Source organism: Podarcis gaigeae, assembly GCF_964106915.1.
Source record: "Podarcis gaigeae genome assembly, chromosome: 4".
In the NCBI taxonomy this organism is placed as follows: Eukaryota; Metazoa; Chordata; class Lepidosauria; order Squamata; family Lacertidae; genus Podarcis; species Podarcis gaigeae.
In genome coordinates this window covers 35,563,923-35,588,193 of record NC_139677.1, presented here as the reverse complement: position 1 = coordinate 35,588,193, position 24,271 = coordinate 35,563,923, and the positions used below count along the sequence as shown (strand labels likewise).

The 24,271-nt window shown below is 42.4% G+C and overlaps 1 protein-coding gene and 1 long non-coding RNA gene across 3 annotated transcripts; one reads left to right on the top strand and one right to left on the bottom strand.

The window, feature by feature from the left end:
* Window positions 1-190: 190 nt before the first annotated feature.
* Window positions 191-16,157, bottom strand: NIPA1 (NIPA magnesium transporter 1). The gene is made up of 5 exons (XM_083734556.1): window positions 15,617-16,157; window positions 11,622-11,669; window positions 6,201-6,291; window positions 4,100-4,260; window positions 191-3,305 (listed from the first exon to the last, which is right to left on the bottom strand). The coding sequence occupies exons 1-5, from the start codon at window positions 15,771-15,773 to the stop codon at window positions 2,794-2,796; spliced, it is 969 nt and encodes a 322-aa protein (XP_083590682.1). The 5' UTR covers window positions 15,774-16,157; the 3' UTR covers window positions 191-2,793.
* Window positions 4,199-6,192, top strand: LOC310842549. Of its 2 annotated transcripts, XR_014563198.1 has the most exons (4): window positions 4,199-4,331; window positions 4,461-4,558; window positions 5,137-5,212; window positions 6,014-6,192. It is a non-coding gene; the product is annotated as an uncharacterized lncRNA (long non-coding RNA). The 2 variants fall into 2 exon arrangements; XR_014563199.1 differs by having other exon boundaries at window positions 4,271-4,558.
* Window positions 16,158-24,271: the final 8,114 nt, after the last annotated feature.

The following is a 24,271-nucleotide window of genomic DNA, read 5'->3' as shown; positions in this document are numbered from 1 at the left end:
TTGTATAGGATTTTAATGTGCATACTTGGTTAGGCACTTTTTCGTAGAGAACAATAATGCACACGAGCGTTTGCTCTAATTTCTAGACTGAGATAACACTCCTAGCCGTGTGCCTACCTACATTAAGGAAAACTAAACTGAGGTCATCATAAGTCAAAGGCTAGAAAAAAAATAAACAACTGTGATTTAATCTCTGATATATATTTTTTAAAAAACAAGAAAAGAATTACAACATCTCAACGATTTTCTTTTAAAAACTTTAAATGTCAAGCACACCTTGTTTAACAAATACAGTGCCATGGAATGATTCCCTCCAGAAACTTACCATCACAAACAGCAAGCTTCCACACAAAACTAATACCTAAACTTTATGAATACTGATTAAGGGCAGTCATCCATAAATCCACCCTTCTCAGACAAGTGTCCTCTGGTGAGCAGGACACATGGTGCGCCAATAAGACCCCAATTGCACTTCTGAAGTAGGTAAGAAACATTAGGATTCCATTCCAAGCAATGGGGGAGAATCCCAATGTTTCTTACTTTCTCCATATCCTACAAAAATAGGAGAAGATCTTGCTTCTTTCCCAAGCCTTCTGTTCATGTCAGGAGATTTTGGGAAGGGTTTTGGTGATTACCACCATACAAGCCAACACAACATTTGTGGACCCCTGATTAAGGGTCTTTTCACAAGTCACGACTGGTGACCACCATCACATTTAAAGTGGCTTATATTTATCTACTCCAACATGAGTAGACATGGTGAAAGAGATACCTATGGGTAATCCAAACATTAACAGTATACATCTCTTGTATAAACTCTCAGGCAACATGAGAAATGCCCTTTTATTTTATCAAATTCAATTTAGAAACTGGCATCCCATTTGTAATTTTCCAGACAAACCTTACAAGAATTGCAGAACTTGTGCACTGATTATTTGTGTTAATGTAGAACACCGACAACTCTCTATGCTGCAGTTGTTTAACTTTGTTGTTTAACTTGCACCCCGCAGGGTAAGTAACATTATTGCCAGGACAGGAGTGGCTTTTAATGAGGTTGAAGCTGGAATCTGAATTCATTGATTCCTTATTTGCTTTGTGAATACAAAAACTGAACTTCCAAGTTCACTGAATTTTAAAAGTAATGCATACTTAGGAAAAGGTGTGCATATTTGGATCAATGCTCCAATACCTATGTTATGTATCTTTGGAACTGATAGGAAAAATATATTTCTATGGATGATGTCAAATGTGTTCAAATTAATTACTAATATATATTCAAATACCCTGAAGCTGTTAAAATGAAATCTGAAGGTGCATATAGCAAAGTAAATTCTTAATATCTGAATTGGGTATACCAAATTAGCTGGTCGTTTTGCTAAAATGAGAGAGTTGTGTGTCTCAAGCAAATCTGAACTGTTTTCCAGCAATATCCAGGCTCTGCCTTATGGATGAATGACTGAAGAGTTACTTAGGCTAATGGCCTAACCTTACCTTGACTGGAATTGAACATTTTTCTTTCCTCTTACAGAATCACTTAACCACAACCTTGTTTTTGCCCTTAAAAGTGCCAGTTTAAAACCTGACTTCATAACCTGTGTTATGAAGTAGTTTACTTGGTTAGAAAAAAAAACCTGGAAGGCTGTGAATGGGCAATTTTAGAACACCTCTCTTCAGAACTCACACACAGCAGGAGGTGCATGGAAGTTACCACACAGTCACCTCAGTTATAAATTCAGACTCTAAAGTATATATGAAATTGTGCTGCCGTTTCTGACCACTTTGCATGTTTGTAAGCAATGAAGACTGCCAAATGATAGGGGAAAATGAACTGCCCCATAGAGGTTTTCAAGACACACCTTCATTCAAATTATGTGGTCCTTTTTAGAATGCAAAAGGCACTGAAGTACTTTCCAACTATTTACAAATGACCAACCAAAAAAAAAGTAGAAAAGTGGTTACAATCTGCCATGATCCTCACATTCTTGTCTGTTGATTATTAAAAGTTCCTGAATTCATGTAATGTGTTAATGCACTTCAAATGCTTACTGTGAACAAAAAGGCGTATCTGTAAACCGACTGCTGTATTTACTTAAGTGTGAGCAACTATGTCCTGGTAAGAAAATATTTTGAGAGACAAATACACTGCTCTGTTTCTTGGACTTAATTATGAGCTCTTCAGCGCCATTCCAGATTACAGAGAAAGTCAGTGAGGGAAGGAAATTTACCAGTGTACAGATTCTGAAACATGGATTTAAAGAACCCTCAAATAAAACTGTGAGAAAAATAATTTTTGTGACCTAACGAAAGAGATATTGGGGGGGGGGGGGAATCCAATCTAAATTTCTGAAGTGTATCTACATTTTTCAAAGGGACAGCTTATCATTCATTACACCTGCCCAATGGAGCACAGAATCTGGATTTAATTTATTCACAACCATGTTTCAGGAAGACATTTTGAAAACTTCCAGAACACTTCCACCTTCACTGTATACATCACCTTTCTAGGGTGAAGAAATACATCAGCTTTTGCACTGATGCAGTTCTTACCCACCTGTCGTGAGGGGTATAAGAGTATTCCATTTTAATACCATTTAGATAGTTGAAGCATGGTAACAGTTAGTTCTAGAGAAACTGGATTGAGAACACCAATTCATTTCACATATTCCAACAAGGAATGAAAGGCTCTGTTGTTCTCTGGGCTTAGAAATCAAAGTCTCTGTCATTCCCATAGCCTAGAAGTGGAAAGGCTTTTATTATTTTCTGGGTCATCCAGTCCCTTTTGATATCATGGTATTAATCAGTCTTCGTATTGGGCTTATTTAAATCCCCAATACTGAAATTGAACTCCTTGAAGACTTGTATGAGAACAATTCCAATAGATACAGTGGTGAATCCACAAGCCATCCCCAAAAAATCCACCACTCCAACATTACTCCACTCTCTGAACAGGATGGCTGAGGCCAGCAAGACCAGAGTGGTGAACACTACATAGTAGATGGCACCAAACACTGAGGAGTCGAAGCATTCCAGAGCCTTATTGATGTACCTGAACTGAATTATGATGCTACATCCTAGTACTGCCAGCAGGACCAAACAGAGGTACAGTGCTCTTTGACTCGATGGGTTATTGTGAAAGATATCTTGAGCAGCTAGTCCAATGCCTTTTGTACTGGGCACTGTGAAGCTTCCTAGCAATGAGCAAATGCTGATGTAAACCATAATATTGGTGGGTCCGTGAGCAGGTGCAATCCAAAAGATAAGCAGGAGGAGCATGAGAAGGACAATGCAGAGGTAACCCACGAACACTGAAAAACAAAAACAAAAAAAACAGAATGGCAGCACGGTAAATTTCTAAATAAAGGCAATTTTACAAAGGACATTTTTTTCATGTTTACAACATGCCTATGCCATATGCTCGTAGTCAGAACAGAAAACTGGAATCAGCTTTGAAGGAATATAGTGTATGTTTTCTTCTGTTCTGTCACCTATTTCTTGGGTTAAAAGCTTGTATGAAGAGTATATAAAACAGATCAAAATTTCCCCAAAGGAATACATCCCATAGTACTTATACCTAAAATAATTGCCTATTACTTTAATGCACAGCCTTCTAATAAAAAAACTGTTGGTTTGTTTTTAAAAAACTAATACACTGATAGTTGCTACAGACTTGTGTAATTAGGTTGGTTAAATTCCACTGGCTTCAATTCTGCAGGGCTGCAGCTAATTTCTCCTTTAATAATGCACTGAAGCATACCAAGAACTTAAGCAGATAAACAGTTCCTATCAAAAAAAGCAAACTGGCTTGTCTTATTATGCTTCCAACATTTTCCTGCAGTCACAGCCACAAATGTTCTCTTACCAAGAAACAACTAGCTGAATTCAACGCAACTTGCTTCTGAGTAAACACGTTTAGGATTGTGGAGCAATTCAACTGCAGTCATTACATTACATTAAGATACAACATCTTTTTCACAGTGCAAAACTGCTTGGCAACAAGTGCAAATGAGGCGATACCTCATGTTGGACCAACTTACACTGTGTTTTTTTGTTCTGTGAAACTGACACAGTTATTGAGACTCAAGACTGAGTTGGCAAATACCTGGATTTGTGAGCTTCTCTTCAAGTTCGGCCTGTGTGGTGACACTTTCAGACTTCGGAGAATGGATTATGAGAACAACAGAACCTGCACAGCTCAGCAGACAGCCCAGCTTGCCAAGAATGTTGAGTTTTTCTTTCAGTAAGTAGGAAGCTAAAATGGATCTTTCAAAGAAGAGAACCAAAGAAAAAGAACATTTTATTCAAACTTTCAATACTGTTAATTTAATTCTAAGGTAAGTCATTACCCTTTATCCTCCACCTTTTTTGGCAAGGCCAGAAGGATTTGTTTGTTCAAAGTGGTTTATCTGTCTCTGAATGTGGAGATAAGGGATCAGTTTTAACATTTGACCTTGGTTTGGCAGGTGGGAGGACAAAATGGGAAGAAGACACTTCCCTGTCACACTTTTGGATGACCACAAAACATAATTTTATGGAGTCTTCCCTGGAAAATGCATGTAGGGTGTGTATATTTCCTTCACTCAGTTCCAGAGGGTAAGCCATTATTTATTTTTTTTAAAAGGAAAACAATAGGAGACTCTCAAGCAGATGAATAACCCAAATAACGTATATTGAATCAACCGATATCACCTTTTGCCAAACCCACTAAAAATATTTGGCAGCACTCAGTTATTTATGTTGACAATTTATATACCATTTAATTACAATCAGCTCTAAGTGGAGTGCAAAAGCTCAATAGAGTAAAACTAAAAAATTAGTCAAAACCATAAAATCAGAATTCAGTTAAAATGGAATAGAAATGTCTTTAGTAAGCATCAGATATTTGACACGGAGGGGGATCTTTTGATCTCAGCTGAAAGGGAGTTCCTTAAAAATTGGCACACAATACTAACCACAGCTCCTGGTGGATGTGAGCCATGCATCTGAGCCATACGGGGTCACTAACAAGGACTCCCCCAAATAGTGATCAGGCAAGGACATAAGAGAGCAGCCCTGTCAATCTGTTTGGGCAATGTAACTTCTCATTTCTCTTTTCCCTTCTCCATTTCACTGTGTGTCCTCAAAATCTGCTCTGGACAGTCCCTCAACCCTTGAGCAGATTTTTGAGGTGCATGGAGACTGTGGGGGGAGAGAAGAGAAAGGAGAAGCTTATCGTGTGAGTATAAGTCTAGTCAGTGCTATTTTTCTGGAAAATTGGTCCTGGAGCTCACCTCCCTCTTAGAATGGCAACGGCACCCACCTGAGAGGTGCTGGAACTGAGTTCTGGCTGAAAAAAAGCCCTGTGTCTAGTCATTCTATGTTGGATCTTTGAGGATGGATAGAACACGTGATCCAGATTAAAAGCAGCACATTTGAGTCTCGCGGGTGGCGCTGTGGGTTAAATCACAGAGCCTAGGACTTGCCGATCAGAAAGTTGGCGGTTCGAATCCCCGCAACGGGGTGAGCTCCTTGCTCCTGTCAACCTAGCAGTTCAAAAGCACGTCAAAGTGCAAGTAGATAAATAGGTACCGCTCCAGCGGGAAGGTAAATGGTGTTTCCATGCGCTGCTCTGGTTTGCCAGAAGCGGCTTAGTCATGCTGGCCACATGACCCGGAAGCTGCGCCGGCTCCCTCGGCCAATAAATCGAGATGAGCGCTGCAACCCCAGAGTTGGTCACGACTGGACCTAATGGTCAGGGGTCCCTTTACCTTTTTACTTTCAAAGGATGAGATGAAAGTATGTGCTGAACTCTCACTTATTGAAATAAATGCCATTTTAAAAAGTGATTATGTTTGGCAAGATTGTGCCCCATGTGCTTCATTTTCTTTGGGTAAGTCTGGAGAGTTAAAACTGAAGACCCACAACTGAAGACCCACAAGTTTCATCCTTTACGCATTTGACCTGTGCCTTCTTGAGCAATGGAATTCTGCTTGCACAACAGGACTTCTGATTTCTTTCTCTTTCTCCCCGCCCCCAGTTGAGTGGAGTTGTAATTCAAAACATCTGGAGGCTGGCAAAGCCTGAATTAGTAGAATAGACATGGCACACCGTACTGAACTGCGGCCAATACCCGATTCATTGTCATTTCTTGCTGGTATTCAGATATGAACTCTATATACAGGCATTTATATCTGTATAAACTTCAAAATAAACAAAATCCTTACCCAAATGGAACCCCAAGGGCTCCAAGAGGAGTCACCAGAACAGTAGGAACTGCAGTGTAGGCTAAGAAATTCCCGATTTGGCCAAGCGCCACTGTGGAAAAGAAATGCAAATGTGTCATTGGCAAAACAAAACAGGCTGCTGCTTACGTCAGAATTCTGATCAATGACAATGTTACACTTTACTGTTCTGCCTTCTGGGAAACATCTGCATCATGCTGCAATCCTATATCCGTTTACATGAAAGTAAGCATTGAACTCAGCGGGACTAACTTCAGCGGTATTGTGCTGCTGAGTAAAAATCAGAATTTTCCAGCTATTCACTTTAAAAAAACTACAGATCTTAACATTCTGAAACTTAGTATGGGGTAGTTGCTAATAATGATAATAATATGCTGCCCATCTGACTGGGTTGCTCCCAACAAAATGTTAAAAACACAATAAAACATTGTGTGTTAAAAAACTTCCCTGAGCCTTAGAGCATCAGACTAGGAAAACCCATGTCTCTATCATCACAAAGCAATAAAACTCACTGGATGCCCTCAGACCAGTCAATCTCTTTCAGCCTCTCCAACCTGAAATGTATGCTGCCTTTCTTTGGAGGAATGGAGGGATATAATTGAAACAAATAAACACATACATTTGCAATAAGAATAACTACCAGTTGGCAAAAATAATCACAGCCCAATCATGCTTCAGAAATACAGATCCCGTGTGGGAGGACTTTTAATTAACAAGCACAGGAACATGAACATGCTAGCTACATTTTATATTAAGGAACTATTATTATTATTTCTGAAGGCAGCCCTGTTTAGGAAAGTTTTTTTTTATGACTGTTTTAATGTATTTAATGTATTTTTAATCTCTTGTTGGAAGCTGCTCAGAGTGGCTGGGGAAATCCAGCCAGATAGGCGGGGTATAAGTAATAAATTATTATTATTATTATTATTATTATTATTATTATCATCATCATCATCATCATCATCATCATCATCATCTTACTATAATTTAGCCATAGGGAAGTTAAGGATGCACTGGGGCCAATTCCCCTGTCAAAAAACCTCAACTTTTGGTAGCACACAGCTAAATGTGAAGGTGGTTCTGTACGGCTAGGACATTTGAAACATGAGGCAAAACTGGGGCATGTTCTTAATTAAGGCAAGTGTATATACAGGAGAAACAGAAGAATGCAAACAGGTAGACAAAAAGAATGCCAAGAAAATAACCAGATGTTAGGATGCTAGGAATCTACTATAATAACTCCAATGTTTAGGCTACAGAAAAGGACACAACATCTGCATAGCTTGCATACCAAGACTACTTAGTCTGTTCTTGTGCATTTTTCCATGTCTAAAGAGAAAACATATCTTTGTCTCACACCATATGGGCATGTTCTAGGTTCCCACAGAAGCGCACAGTAATGAAAGAGTGAAGAAGACATGGTGAGGAAGGCACACTTTGACACAAAAGGAAGATCTCCATGAGAGGCTGGGTCTTATGACAATGGCAACATAATTCATGTACTCAGCAAAACATATCAACCACATTTCATATTTATATGAGAGGATATGCCTGCAGACAGTCTGGTCTCCCACTAAGCTCTTATATGTATATTATTATGTGCATATGAATAAAGACCCATATAGTCCACACTGATCTGTGGGGGCGGGGGAAGTGTTGGCCTAGTGTTTTCTATGTCAAGTTGATTTTAGGTACAGAGAGAATGGTTGCAGTAGTAGAATGAAAGAGAATGAAAGCGGGAGTATTTCTCTGTACCTAAATCATCTCACTTCTGACATCTCTAATCTAAAAAAAAATGAGGTCTGCTGAACTTTCATTGACCAGTGACCGGATTAAATATTCACAAGCTGGGGCCTGACTTACAGGTGTGGTATTGCAATGAAGTAAGGTGAGGTGGTAGCTTCAGGCAATGGGTTTTAGGAACCATTTGAGATTAGGGGTTGTTTATGTATTTCTTGCCGCCATGCATTTTTTAAAATTATAAAATAGACTCTTGAAAAATCTGCCTGAGGGAAGAGGCAGTGGCAGCAGATCCCTCCAAGTAAGGTCCAACGTGTACACTTCATGCAGGTTGCTAGAAACACTGTGGTGTTTCTCTGAGGTAGGCTTACACAGCTTGTGGATGAGCAAGCCGAATGCTGTTCATCGGTCATGAAACGTCTGTGGACTTCCAGATGCTGGGGAAAAAAACCATTCCCCTGTTTTTGCAGTCATGAGTTGTCAGAAAAACACAGGGTAATTGAGCTCCTGGTAGGTTGACAGATGTGTCTCCTGTTTTCACCCTGACTGCAGGCTTTCCCTGGAGCTAATACCATAGGGTCAGCAAACGTTTTCAGTAGGGGGCCGGTCCACTGTCCCTCAGACCTTGTTGGGGGCCAGACTATTTTTTTTTGGGGGGGGAAATGAACAAATTCCTATGTCCCACAAATAACCCAGAGATGCATTTTAAATAAAAGCACACATTCTGCTCATGTAAAAACACCAGGCAGGCCCCACAAATAACCCAGAGATGCATTTTAAATAAAAGGACACATTCTACTCATGTAAAAACACACTGATTCCTGGATCGTCCGCAGGCAGAATTTAGAAGGCAATTGGGCCGGAAGTGTAAGAGTGCGTGGGGGGGGGGGGGGAGATGCAAATGCTTGGTTGTATCTTAGAAACAATGCCTGTTAGATAAACAGTTCTGGACAATGAGTGGTACTGTAGAAGGGACTTCCTTCTCAACCTCTTCCCTTTCACTCTCACCACCAGCAGTGGAAACAGGTCTGGAAAGCAGGAATATGACTATAGTTATCAAGGGAGATAGCCTTCTAGAGAGTGCAGCATCTCCCCTCTTACTGGCAACTCATGTCTAAGAAGCCTTGAATTCCCTTTCCTTGTCGACAGTCTTGTTGTCTCCCGACAACAAAAGCTGGCTGATGCTCTCTAGGGGCTGGAAACTGCAATGCCAAGTCTCTTTCCAAAAAGTGGCAACGGCAAAATCAAAACCTTTTAAAGAAAAAAATTGGTGATGAGTCTGCAAGGTGTGTCCCTATGGAAAACCAGTGAGGTGGAAAAATTCAAAATGTATTACCTAATCCTAACATTAGCAGTCAACTATGCCAATCATTTTCTAGCCTGACTGACTATGAATGTCACTTATATAAGGTATTTGTGCTTCTAACCGTTATCAGCGTCCCACCTTAATTCTCAGGGCTTGCTTCTCCTTCATATCTCATGCCCAAAGGCTGACTCACACAAATGCTTCTGAGGTTTCTTTCTTTAATATCAGGTGCACCAATTTTTTTTTTTGGGGGGGGGACAGCTGAAAGGGGTTTGTGTGAATCAGTTCTAACAGCAAGGCTTACTATTGTTGCTGAACTTTGTATTTACTGGCACTGTAGTGTTGCAATGGATTGAGCCAGTATTGTTCTTCACCTAATGTAATAATGCTAATAGTAATAATTAACCAGAAATCCTATAGCAGATATCTGAACACACCAACCTCTGGTTTGTTGGATTGTTTGCTTTTGCCTGGCCATGTATGCCCTGACAAACATGGTGGAGAAATCAGTTATGTTAAACTAGAGGGTATGAATTGTGAGGCAGTATGGTGCAGTGGTTTGAATGTTGGACTAGAACCTAGGAGACCAGGGTTCAAATCCCCACTGGGTGACCCCGGGTCAGTCCCCGTGTCTCTGCTTACCTGACCTCATCATTCTACAGACCTTGGGCCAGCCACCATCTCTCAATCTAACCTACTTCACAGTGCTTTGTGAGAATACAATGAAGGTGGAGAACCATGTGTGCCACCTAGAGGTGACTGGAGGAAAGACAAGATATTAAACGTAGTGAACATGTAAATAAATAAATTTCTTGTGTATGACACGATTCACTTTCAGCTACCTCAAACTGAGTTGTTGAGGATTTTCTGCTGACAGAGGACAGAACTAAGCAGATTTTTTGATCTCTAAAACCACAGAAGTGGCCTCAACAGTCCTGGATAGCTGCTCTATATTTGGCAAAATATTATTATTACCTTATTAATATAGAAGATGACGATGATTAAAATTTGAGCATTCTAATAAAGGTCAGAGGGGTTAACGTTTTCAGTTACGCTACAAACAGCAGAGGCTTTTGAAAATGTGAAACCTTTGATGCTTAAAAGACTAGCTGTGGGGTAACACAATAGGCTTCATTAAAAAAAGAAAGAATCAAAAATGTGCAACAGGCTAATCAAAGTGCCCATTTATAAGACATGTTACTCAAAACCTTCAAGTAAGGAGCAAATAGTAACAGAATAGGAGGGGAAAGAACACCAATCTAGCTACGAGTTCCATGCTTTTGTATTTAGCACAAATACAGCACCTTTAAAACAAGACAAGATACAAGTAGGTTAAGTTCACTCTTTTACAGAACACTCTCAGCACTGCAGAGAGGGACCACAGGAATCGGTGGAAGGTCTGCCATGCCAGCAGAATGCAACATAAGGCACCTGCATGGCAGATAACATCAGCAGAACTCTCCAGATACACTGGACTAAGAATGTACAGGATGATATGGTATCTATTCCACCAGCATTGGTTGCCAGTCCATTTCTGGATCCAATTCAAGGCACTCACGATAGTGTTTAAAGCCCAAAATGACTCAGGCCCCAAACATCTGAAAAACCGCCTCCTTCCCTACAGACCCTCTTGGGTCTTAGGATCAGCAGAGAGGACCCTCTTGTAGTTCCCCTGCCCTCAGAAGCTCAGAGTGGGGCTGGGAGAAGGAGTAATTTGTAGAAGCCCATATGCTGTGGAACTAGCTCCCCACAGAGGGGTATCCTTACACTGTTTTCAGAGAATGCTGAAGATGTGCTTCTTTAGCCTTTGAGATATGTGATATCTATTCTTAAACTTATTTTTAGCGTTGTATTTTAAATTGTTGTAACCCTTCCTGGGAAAGGGACGCAGGTGGCGCTGTGGGATAGCCTCAGCGCCTAGGACTTGCCGATTGAAAGGTCGGCGGTTCGAATCCCTGCGGCGGGGTGCGCTCCCGCTGCTCGGTCCCAGTGCCTGCCAACCTAGCAGTTCGAAAGCACCTCCGGGTGCAAGTAGATAAATAGGGACCGCTTACCAGCGGGAAGGTAAACGGCGTTTCCGTGTGCGGCTCTGGCTTGCCAGAGTAGCGATGTCACGCTGGCCACGTGACCCGGAAGTGTCTCCGGACAGCGCTGGCCCCTGGCCTCTTGAGTGAGATGGGCGCACAACCCCAGATTCTGTCAAGACTGGCCCGTACGGGCAGGGATACCTTTACCTTTACCTTTTTAACCCTTCCTGGGACCTTAGGCTGAAGGGTGGGTAACAAATTAACCACCACCACAACACCTTTCCCCTGCTCTAGCGCATAAGAATAGGATTTATTAGTTAGTATACTTACTTGCAATGGTGCCTGACCACCAGACTATGTCTGTTAGATATGAAGTTCCTAGAGAAGAGAAGAATCAGAAAACAGAACATCAACAATATTACAAAAACCTTATCTGTATACAGTGGTACCTCGGGTTAAGTACTTAATTCGTTTAGGAGGTCTGTTCTTAACCTGAAACTGTTCTTAACCTGAAGCACCACTTTAGCTAATGGGGCCTCCTGCTGCCGCCACCCCGCTGGAGCACGATTTCTGTTCTCATCCTGAAGCAAAGTTCTTAACCCGAGGTAATATTTCTGGGTTAGCGGAGTCTGTAACCTGAAGCGTATGTAACCTGAAGCATATGTAACCCAAGGTACCACTGTACACTCTACAAATCACAAAATGCTGCCCTTTCTCCACATCAGGCCTGTGTCAAATCAAATAACTGGCCCTACTAGAACTTGGTGTATAAAAATACAAAACATTATTATTCTAACAAGCCTACACACATCTACTCAGAAGTAAGTCCTATTACAGTATGTGGGGGTTACTCCCAGGTATATGGGTATACGATTGCAGCCCAGCCCTGGTCACTTGTAGGGAAAAGAAGCAACCCTGAGCTTCTGGTGTCATTCTCAGTGTTGTGACTATTAAATACAAGGATGCTCACTCTGCATCATTTTGTAAAACAAAGGAAGAGATTTTGGAAACTAGCCTTTTTGTGCCAATGTCAACCCACATCACAAAGGATGGTTTTCTCTTTTATTTAAAGGCAGTTTAAGAATAGAGTGTATTTGAGGTCTTCGGGGGGTGGGATAGATAAGTTTTGTCCCAGCCTCAGATGAAACATATGAACCAGCAAACTTGTTTTTAAGGTTTTGAATAGAGCAGGAAGTGACTTTCTGTAAACATGAAAGTAGAAACATAACTTTTCTCCCAGCAGTCTTTGAGCAGCATTTGAGCCAAGGATGGGGGGGGTACATTACATTATATAACATTCGAAGTCGAAAACCACACCGAAATGAAAGGCTATCTCTTCATGGAAAAGCTGGCCCTATTATATCAGTGTCCAATTCTAAAAACAAAATCCAGACAAACATCTGAACAGGTCATGTGCTTATTTTAGGATCCCCTCATGCAGAAGAGTAGCAGGAGCTACCAACTGAATCTTCAGAAAAGCCAGACCTTTCATCTGATTCTCGTTTCAACTACATTTACAAGAGAGTCTAATAACACAAGTTGAGGATTGCAGGAAATGAAAACTAGACATGTTATATCATACTGTCAGCTGATAGTGCTGCAGTTCAAGTAATCTGCTATATTTCAGGACACCCTGAGCTTAACATTATCAGGAACAATATGTTCTTAAAGCAGTCAGTGATCAGAAACAGTTTTATGAGGCACACCCAATTTTGGGGGGGGAAATTCTAGTTACAGCGGTACCTTGGGTTACATACACTTCAGGTTACAGACTCCGCTAACCCAGAAATATTACCTCGGGTTAAGAACTTCAGGATGAGAACAGAAATCGTGCAGCGGCAGCAGGAGGCCCCATTAGCTAAAGTGGTGCTTCAGGTTAAGAACAGTTTCATGTTAAGAACAGACCTCCAGAATGAATTAAGTTCTTAACCCAAGGTACCACTGTACTCAAGTATTTAAAAAAAACCCTCCTATATCCCTGTTGTTAAAAAAAAGCGACCTACAATTATTATGCTGCAGTCTGTTTGTAACAAGGATGGGCAAAACTGTGGCCCTCTGGGTATGGCTACAAACTTCTGAACACTGAACATGCCTGCTATAGCCAATGGGAGTTTGAGCCCAACAATATCTGGAGGCTAACAGATTCCTCACCTCTGATTTATCAACTTAACAGACCAATCCTACGCAGAGTTGAACATGTCTAAACCCATCCCAGAAAAACCAACCCCAAACTAGTAGACTTAAGTCCATTTATTTCCACATATTTGGGCCGCTTGGCTGCAATTCTGTGCATACTCTCACTTGGGAGAATCGCCTTCCTGAGGCAGGACAAGGCCAATACATTTGGCAGCCTCACATCAACCCCCACTGTTCCCCAATTCTGGCAACCATGTGTGCATGTAGAAATATACCCTACTTTGGTTCAATCTACTGATAAATAATATTATTAATGTGGTCTCCGACACCCACTGATGCTTAATGTTGCTTAAGTCAATGAAATGAAACAAAGTGAATTTTAGTACTTTTTGCCACCTTAGGTCTAATCACATAAAGAACTCGGGTAAGATTCGACTCCCTGCCAATCTTTCAGTCGCTATCATGCTATTAACATAAAAAGAGAGCAATATTGTTTTTAAACTGGACATATTGTACATGATAGTTTGAAACATGTGAGTTACTTTATCTAATTTGTTCTGTGAACTGCCAGTCATCCTGGTAATTCTTCTTTCTGCCCTTGCGCTAAAGGTATTCATCACAAACACCCATATAAACTTTATATAACAGATGACAAGCAGCCGCCAGTCAGGAAACCAGGGAAATTTCCTATGTTGTCTTACAGCAAGGTCTTGTTTAGGTAGCAGAATCAGATGGTTTTGTAACAGGACCGGGGGCAGACTCAGGGCAACAATGCCCATTCAGGCCTAGTTTCTGGAATGGAACAGCTTACATATTAGAAATGCCACGTGCCCGTTATCATCCTCCTGCCTGTGTCTGATTTGTGGATATTGTTTCTGCTCACCTCAGGTGCTCCCACAAGAAAATACAGCAACCACTGGATGACTAAATCTAAGTTACACAAAAATTGCATGCTAATTGCAAAGAGTTGTGCTCTTCAAGTCTGGTCTGAGGAGCTTTATGCTCATTATACTTGTAGGAGAACTAATTATCACGGCAACAATCCAAAGAATGAAGCAACTAGTTACATTCTCCCACGGGGGGGGGGGGTGCGCCCGTTTTTCAAACTGTGGCAGCCCGTACATGCCACATGGAAAAACACTATTAAAATGGATGGGATGTTCAAAAGCAGTTTGGAATATACTATATGGTCCTGTGGGGTGTGTGGGTGGGTATGTGAGAGAGAGATTGAGAGAGATCCCACTGGAAATTCTAAAAGTACTTCTCTGAATACCAACCCCTGAGACACCTGTGGATTTTCTTCAGCGCCCATACATTGCATTCATGATCATTCAAATTGTTTGCAAGTCCAGTGGGTGAGATCAGTCCTCCCCCCCTTTGTAAAATAGGAAAAAATAGGAAATCATAAGCACTTAATGCCTAAGCAAGTTGCAGGACCTCAGGGTTACAACTTCCTCCCCACTACTCCTGACATTTAGCTTCTTTACTCAACATTGTCACTTTCTGGAGGATAAAACTTTAAACTCCTCTGTGGAGTAAATGCCCTGGATCCATAACTCACAGAGTTTAGAAAACAAAAATAAAACTTTCAAACGGTGACTTTGACAACAAAGCAGTTTCCTTTTGGAAGAGAAACCTGATTTGGACTCAAAGGGTCGCCCCAGCCCACGGAGTTGCAAAGACTGTAGCTGGAGGGGCTGGGCAGCCGACGGGGTTAAATTCAGGCACTGCCTGCAGCGGCCATGAACCTGCCCACAGGCTCCAAAGATGCTCTTCTTCGAGTGCAGACAAGGAGCAGTGCTACTGCATTGGACAGAGATTTCTCTCTCCCCCCCCCCACCCCGGTCACATTCATGCCCCCACACAGCCGCACCCCCTCCCTCCAACACCCAACTCCTAGGTGTGATGGAGCATAGGAATTAATGAACATGATGCCTGTTAGACGAGATAGGATCGGATAGCAGGGAAATCATGGAACCCCTGAATAGCAGTGGGGTGCTAGGCAGGAACACAGGGGCTGGCGAGGATGTGTTTTGAAGCATGGGGTGCGCCCCCCCACCTTCACACTGGAGGGGAGGAGGTGGACCTGGGTGCAAATAATAACCGACCCACAACCGTGGTCCAGGAAGAGGGATCGGGGCGAAAAGGCCCGTAGGAGGTGTCCCCCCCCCCGAATGCCCGCCCCCTACCTCGTCCTCTAGCGCGCACGATCCCTTTCTTTTGCAGCACAAACGTGGATCCATTCACCAGGCTGGAGACCACGGCCACACTGAGACCCAGCGACACCGCCGCGGGGCCTGGATTGGGGGAGCCCCCGTCCCCCGCCGCAGCGACCGTCATCCTCATGCCCGGGCGGCGGCAATGGTGGTGGTGCCAACCCCGAGGAGGACGTCCAGCGCCTCTCCGACCCGGCTCCTTCTCCGCGTTCCTGAAACCGGCGGCTGATCTCTCCGCGGGATCCGCCCTGAATTACGGAGCTCCTCCCCCAGTAGCTGCTGCTGCTGCTGCAACTGAGATCTCAGCGCCCTCTGGCACCAAAAGCCCCGCAGTCCAAAGTTGAGCGGTTGTTGCTCCTGCCTGGCTCTGCCCCCCGGAGATGGACGGGAGGGGACCACGACGACGAAGAAGGTCCGTTTCCAGCATCAGCGCCCCCTCTGCAAGTTGCTGAGCGGCCCGGGCTCTGCACCATGACATCATGGCGTTGCACCATGACGTCATGCCCATGCGGGCTGGTGACGTCGATGGGGAGCCGCAAGCGGAGCTTCAGCCGCCAAGGGAGGGAGGTTGCCGCCGACAGAGGGCGTTGCCGGCCGTTGCTCTTTTAGGAATGTGTACAGTATTTCTGTTTTTTAGGTAGGCTCTGTTGAACTCCATGGGGTTGACCTCCAGGGGATTGCGCTGTTGGCGGTGCAATTTGTTGAAAAGTTTGTGTTGTGGGTGTGTTCATGATTTAGCAGTCAGCCTTACTGAGGAACCAAGCCCCTAAGCATTCAAATAGCCTTATTTTCAGCGGGAATTGTATAGCAACTTCAGTGTGATGTATTGAGAGGGTTAAAAATAATAATTCACAGGCAGAAATACCTGATGCCAGCGGCGTAGCGTGGGTTGTCAGTACCCGGGGCAAGGCAAGTAATTTGCGCCCCTAACCCCTAACCTGCCGCCGCTGCCAGCTTCTTCTTGCTGCTGCCTGGGCTGGGGTATTTACAGTAAGGTAGCCACGGCGGCGGCGGGGGGTCTGTGTCAGGTGATCTGAGGCGAGTTGCCGCTGGCGCTGCCGCCCAAACGACGCCTGCCCGAAGGAGGAGGGCAGAGAGGTGAGGAAAATGCAACATGGCCCAGCAGCGGCAGCGGCGGCGGGGCTGTGAGGAGGGGCTGCCTGGCGCGCCCTCCGCGGCCCTGATGCGCGGGGACCGCGGCGAGCGCTGAGAGCTGCTGCCTGCCGGACGCCTTCAGCCTGGACGCGCGCACAGCTCGTCGGTTCCGCGAGACATGGGGCTCTGCTACAGCCTGCGCCTGAGGCTCTTCGGCGACTCCGGAGGCGGCGAGCGCCCCCCCCCAGATGTTGCGCCCGGTGCGGCCGGCCCCCCCTGCACCCCCCACGCTACGCCACTGCCTGATGCATACTTTTTTTATTTGCATTAAAAAACAACAACCTTGGTAAAAACAAAAATTTCATTGACCAAGGGTTTGGGGTGGGGAGGGGTTCCCACGGGTCAACCAGCCATAAATAAGAAGACTATGCTTATAACATGCTCTACATATCTTAAGCAAGTAGGATGCCATTCAGCTACAAAGCTCATTGGGTGACTTTGGATCAGTCGCTGCCTCTTTGCCCCATCATTTCCGCTGAAACTAACCTGGTTACAAAGCGCTCACTACCTGATAGCTTCCCTTGACTAGATTACCAGCTGTTGCGGCACACAACTTTTATAATTTCTGAACGACTTGATCTGTATTAAATTTGTCTCACAGTGTTTTCTTTTCTCTTTGTTACTGTACTTCTCGGGCTTTCTTACAATAATTAATGTAGGCACTTCTTTCCCTTTCCTGCAGCTTTCCCAATTTGTCAACATCCTTCTTGAATTAATGGTGCTCACAAAATGAATACAATGAAATACAGTAGTGGTTAGAGTTTCAGACTAGAACTGAGGAGACCCGAGTTAAAATTCCCACTTAGCCGTCAAGTTAACTGTGTGTCTTTGGGCCAGTCACTGTCTCTCAGCCTTACCTGCCTCACATAGCTGCTGTGATGATGAAATAGGGAAGGGAAAGAGAACCATGTTTAACAGGAATGGGAACGTTGTTGGTTTCCTGATGTTGTCTGAATCCAGCTCCCACCAGCCTCAGCCCACATGGCCAATGGTCACCAGGTTCTCCAGCACTGACGTATGTTAGCCTGCTGTCATTATTTGAATCTAGCAACACAACAGCAAGGGCAAATGCACATGGGCAAGCGTTTCAGACAATTTAGCAATCCCACCAAATATGCATTTGTTCCCTACAAAGTATGGTTGTATGATGCTGTTGCTGCCAAAAAGAAATGATTGCAGTGACGTTTTCTTCCATCAAGCAAATTAATTTGCCTAAAATAAATTAGAGGTCAGAGCACTGATCCCAACATTTGGCAACGGTAATGCATGCACCAGTCCAGAACATTTGGCTGATTTCCATCAGTTCTAGCCACTTAAACACAACCATTTTGAAAAGTATGTAAAAGTTAGATCCTTAGTGCAAACCAGAGCAAAGCAGGTTCCCACAATATTGCAGGTGGAAGTGTTTCTACTTGGTGGCTGTTTCCCACAGTAGCCCCTTCGGTTCTACCAGCATGCACAGATCAGCTTTCACCACAAAGTTAGCCTCCATTAGGCATTGTTACAATGTTTGGTGGTGTCAGTGGCATAGAAATGAATCACAATATAGAGATGGGTCCAGGATACATTAAAAGCTTGCTGTGAATAGCTGCTGAATTAAGAAATTAAAAAAGTCACCATACAGTGACCATATTATGAGAAGTGATATTTGGAGCCCAATCTTACACAGGATTACTTAGAAGTCTCACTAATTTGTTGTTGTTGTTTAGCCGTTTAGTTGTTTCCGACTCTTCGTGACCCCATGGACCACAGCACACCAGGCACTCCTGTCTTCCACTGCCTCCCGCAGTTTGGTCAAACTCATGCTGGTAGCTTCGAGAACACTATCCAACCATCTCGTCCTCTGTCGTCCCCTTCTCCTTGTGCCCTCCATCTTTTCCAACATCAGGGTCTTTTCCAGGGAGTCTTCTCTTCTCACGAGGTGGCCAAAGTATTGGAGTCTCAGCTTCAGGATCTGTCCTTCTAGTGAGCACTCAGGGCTGATTTCCTTTAGAATGGATAGGTTTTATCTTCTTGCAGTCCATGGGACTCTCAAGAGTCTTCTCCAGCACCATAATTCAAAAGCATCAATTCTTTGGCAATCAGCTTTCTTTATGGTCCAGCTCTCACTTCCATACATCACTACTGGGAAAACCATAGCTTTAACAATACGGACTTCACCAATTTAAAATACATTAATTCCAAGTAAGTGTGTCTAAAATTGCAGGACTAGTTGAAATCAATAGGACTTTAGAACATAGTTAAGCTAAATCAATCAGTATTAACAGGAATAAGGCGTGTATTATTTTCTCTGCATTGTACCCTATGTGCTTCGCTTGTGGAATTATGGCAAGAAGAGCTAAGTCTTTGACAATCCATCCAGGTGCTACTTTGGAGGCTGGAAAAACAAAGTATTTTACTTACTTAACTGCTCATTCTAGAAGATAGAGTTAATATCGCCTGCCTGGAAGGGGAAGTTAATTAAAATGTTGGCCAGATATCTACCTAGAAGATGCATTTGTATTGCTGCTTTCAGTCTGAAGATGATTCTGAAATATGTTACATTAAGCACTGTGTCAACAGTGCCAGCCTGTTGGACGAACAAAACATTTGTCCTTGGCACTGGCTGGAGAAGCTATGCAGTCATCTCCTATTCCTCTCCATCTCCAATTGCTTCTTTCCCTGGGGACTCATCCAGTGCTTACAATGGGAGGGGAGTAGAAGTGGGATGGTTTCATTCCAATTTGTGCCAGACTCAGTCATATCCTCTGAAGTGGGATGACAGTTCACACAATCCTACTCCACTTTGAGCAGTGGATTTATTCTCAAGGCCAATAATGATAGTACTGTTACACGCCACCCCAACCCCTGAGTGATGTGAGAATCTATGGGTCCAAGCACTTAGTCAGAGTTTATGTTTCCTTTGGAAAGACTGTGGTGTCTTTGTGATACATGGTTTATTTTCACATATATACGAGCTTACAGTGGAGGGTTTAAAATCATTACACTCCCAAGAGAGTCCCGTTTCTCCCACTGCTGCAGTCTCTGATTCGAACAGGCAACCCACATTGTGGTCCACCCCCTGCAATTGCTGCATTTAACAGACTGACACCTTTTTCACTAGATCGTGCCACAGCTACCTGAAACTTCCCCCTAACAAAAAGTCTGGCATTTCTTACTATATCAGAGATCTGGGTGGGGCTTCATCCATCTGCTGGCTGGCAGAGAGTCTCTGTTGTGCTGATGGCCATTCTCCCTGTGTTTATTATTCTCTGCTAATGGTTCACCTCTCAGGCAATCTCCAGCTATTACGAGTCTGACTTCTAGTTTAACTCTTCAAGCATTGATTAAATTCTAACACTTACTAAATTCAGGAATTATAGGTGCCTTGCACCAACAAACTCTGGCACCCAAACTCATAACAGTACTCTAAGATAAGAATGCAAGAAGAACTGTGCTGAACCAAGGGCTGATATAGTCAAAGAATAATAGAATTGCAGAGTTGAAAGGGACCACAAGGGTCATCTGGTCCAACCCCCTGCAATGTAGGAATCTTTTGCCTGACGCAGGGATCAAACTGAGCTATCTTCACTGCGTCCTCACAATGGCAAATTAGATGCCTATGGGATGCCTATTCTCACAATGGCAAATTAGATGCCTATGGGATGTCCAGGACATGAACATGATGGAACTCACATCAAAACAACTGGTATTCTGAGGCCATTATTACATCTTGTGATTTCAAATTCCATCACTTAACAATGCTTCAATGTATGAAGTGTTAGGAGCTCAGCCTACACTCGAGTAGGACCCTGGCAGAGACACATGCCCGACTGGTGTGTTCTCTCCCTTCTGGTCGTTAGTTCGGGAGCTTCAAAAGCTTTCTTCAGCCTGAACATCACAGCGACCGATGCCAACCAACACCGGCACACTTAGGGATCTGCAGAGTTTGTGCAGTTTGCGTAACAGACCTCAGCAACTCAGCATTTTGGCTAATCTACTTTATTTACATATAAACACAGACAGAGCACTACAACATGGCTCTTTTTCTCTCTAGCATCAGACAGCAAAGAGAAAAACAAACAAAGGACAATAGTCCCATTTCACGGAACACAGTAACACAAACATCCTCTCTTCCCACTCTGTGGAGTCAAAACATATACCGTCATGTGATAGACAAAAATCCCATGACTGCAATCATGGAGCAGGAATTCTAACATGAAGTAGCATTTCCGTTTGTCCTGAATCTTCCAACACTGCACTGAGGTTTCATAAGTAGAATGTGATCCTAGAAATAAAAGGAAAAGCAACACTGTAGAAAAACCCAATCTGAGTTTAAAAAGTAATTCTTGAAAGATGCAGAAACATCTTTATAACTAACAAACCAGGAACCATAATTCTTCAACAGTTGAAGAGTGGCTGTATCATCAAAAAGTTCTCAGTGCATCTCAGACTGGGAAGCCTATTAAAATGAATGGAAATTGCACAGCAGACAGCTTGGTGGATTGATCCCTCAGACTTTTATCATCATCAGTAAACAATCCAATACACAAATTGAGTAATTTTTCACTCCAGAAATGTGTTTTAAGATTTAGTCAGCTTGTTTTCATGACTCAGGAAATTTCTCCCTGTTATTTGTCATGGTATTTTTTGAAAGTCACCCAGATGGTTATGCAGTATGTGCAATTCGTGTGTCCTTCACTATTTTACCAAGCTACGAAAGTACAGTATCATAATTTGCAGAAGTTTTGTCCCTGACACAGAAACTCCAGTCATCTTGAAAACATCCTTAATGTGAATCAAAATAAATAATGCAATGCAAAAAAACAGCTCTTTTTCAAACAGGACAAGAACAGCATATTGAAAAAATATTCTCTTGAGTTTTTCACATTTGTCTTAGAAATGCTCATGGGCTTACTCTTATTTCATTTACTGTGCCATAGTCTGATTTTCCATCCTTAAAAGGAAGTTCAAAGTTTATTGCAACTTCAGAAATATATACAACACAAAAATTATCCCAACCAAACAATACATCTCCATTTACTCCCTGGTAGCTACTGTCAAGCCTTTAAATCATATGTCACGAATTAAAAGTGAACACTGTCCTAAACTATTCAGTTTTCACATGCTTCCTGAGTAGAAAGTATATACTCTGGAAAACTTCCTTGCAGATACTGCACTGCTCAAAATTATTTTACACTGCTCAAAATTCCCAGCTCTGTATCTTCATACATATATGGAACTTGAAGATAGTCTTACCCAGGGGTCAGCAACCTTCTTCAGCTGTGGGCCAGTCTACCGTCTCTCAGACTATATTTTGAAAAATAAATAAATGAACCAATTCCTATGCCCCACAAATAACCCAGTAGTAGTAATAGTAATACTCTTACATTCTTGAAGATTTCAAGGGTTTTGTAGGGTTTTGTAATTCTAAAGTTTTAAAGATCTATTTGTTCATTTATTGATATACTCTGTTATCTAATTTATTTTGATACTGGTTTTGTATTTTTATGGCTTTGGATTGAACTTTAATGCAGAATTTTTATTTGAAGCTGTCCAATAAATGTTTAACTAAACAATGCTAAATCTATCTCTGTTTGCTCCATCAGTTAGTTTCATATTTTATTACTTTGATACTTTGATACTATACTTCTAGGGTCCAAACCCTATTTGTTTGCAGTGTTGTTTGGTAGCTCTTAGGGCGTTAATAAATTAACATATTTCCGCATGCTTTAACAGGAGAAGGTGTTTGTTAAGGTATGTGGATCCCAGACTGTTTTGTTCCTGATGCTATCAGTTCCAGTAAAATTTTGTGTTTTATCTGAGAGCAAATTGTAGAGTCACAGAATTTAACACAATAGTGACTTACTGGAGAGACTTACTGGTAGGTTCCATCTGTTGAGAGACAGAGAGAGAGAGAGAGAGAGAGAGAGAGAGAGAGAAAGCTGGGGAAGCAAATATTATTTTGATTCATAAGGATCAGCATGAACTAAAAATTGCAGAACTGACATCAGGTAGATGCCATGGAAGATTGCACCAGATTTTAATTATCACCAAGGCTGATTTCTAATGTTCTAAGTCAAATGCCATCTTCTTTCAAATGCTCTAGACTTTAGAGTTTAAAATGGCAAAATAGTCCTAAACAAGAGAACAATGACTGCCTTGTTCTGGAATGAATAGTTCTGCCTTGCTGTTACAGAAGTTGCTTTGTTTTGCCTTCATGCACCATATAATTATCAGTACCCTCTGCTAAAGCAAAAGAGATTATCTACACTTTGGTCCTATTTCATAATTTCAGTGCTTGTTTCTGGTACATCCATCAGTGTGGCCTCTAAGCACCATTCCACTGTCAATAAAAATAGCTTGTTAATCTATAAAAATTGTTCTCGGAACCTTAGCTTCCATTACAAACACTGGTGAACACTCATGTGATTTAAGGTAAGTTAAAAATTAATATCCTTTATTTCAGGTGAAAGCAAACAAGCTATTCTATCCATGCTTACTCAGAAGTAAGTCCCATATAGGGCTGAAACAGACATGCAGATATACTGTAATTTGTATGTAAGACCAAGGGGAATACTTTCAGGGCAAGGACCAGTGTGTGTGAGAGTGGAGCATTTAACTCCTCACATGTCCACTGATTATTTCCTGTAAATGCCCCCTAAATTATTTCCCTCAGCCCCAGCCATAATTAAATAAGTTTCAGGGTTTAAGGGAGGGGAAATATCAACTAAATATCATTTGGAGGAGCTATCTACAGTACAAATTAGCAAGAGAAGAAAAAGGTTGAAGCAATCCCCTTTAACAATTCTCTTCGGCAAGTGGCCCCACCCACCAACATTACTGGGGGAAACCCAGCAGCTGGTGTGTGTGTGTGTAAGAGAGCATTTCCTCTGTTCTGCCTTATTCAGGATGAGTAGGACTGCAGCCTCAGCAAAACTTTTTTTTATAGTTCCACCATATGTATACCTGCTTGGGAGTGGGACCTTCTTCTGAGTAAATATGAATACAGCCACATATAGTTGTAATAGAACAGAAAGAGGCTTAAGGAAACATAACTACAGCATCATCATATGGCAGAAAGCCTTCTCGGTAGTGGCGCCCGCCCTGTGGAATGCCCTTCCATCATATGTCAAGGAAATAAACAACTATCTGACTTTTAGAAGACATCTGAAAGCAGCCCTGTTTAGGGAAGTTTTTAATGTTTGATGCTTTATTGTATTTTTAATATTTTGTTGGGAGCCGCCCAGAGTGGCTGGGAAAACTCAGCCACATGGGCGGGGTATAAACAATATTATTATTATTATTATTATTATTATTATTATTATTATTATTACTATTATTAGTGAGGCCAGTGGGTGATTCCAAACATGTATACTGTCAGTTCTCCAATTCTATTATACATAATGCCTTTCTGCAATAGTGTCAGATGATTCTATGTTTCTATGTGTAGGGCTACAATGATATAGCTAGCTGTGCAAGCACACACAGGTA

Coding starts and splice junctions, on each gene's coding strand:
- NIPA1 (XM_083734556.1), bottom strand. CDS start 15,773: ATGAGGATGACGGTCGCTGCGGCGGGGGACGGGGGCTCCCCCAATCCA. Junction 6,292..11,621: donor GTGGTCAGGCACCATTGCAA/GTAAGTATACTA, acceptor TCTTTTCCACAG/TGGCGCTTGGCCAAATCGGG. Junction 4,261..6,200: donor GCCCTTGGGGTTCCATTTGG/GTAAGGATTTTG, acceptor CTTCTTTGAAAG/ATCCATTTTAGCTTCCTACT.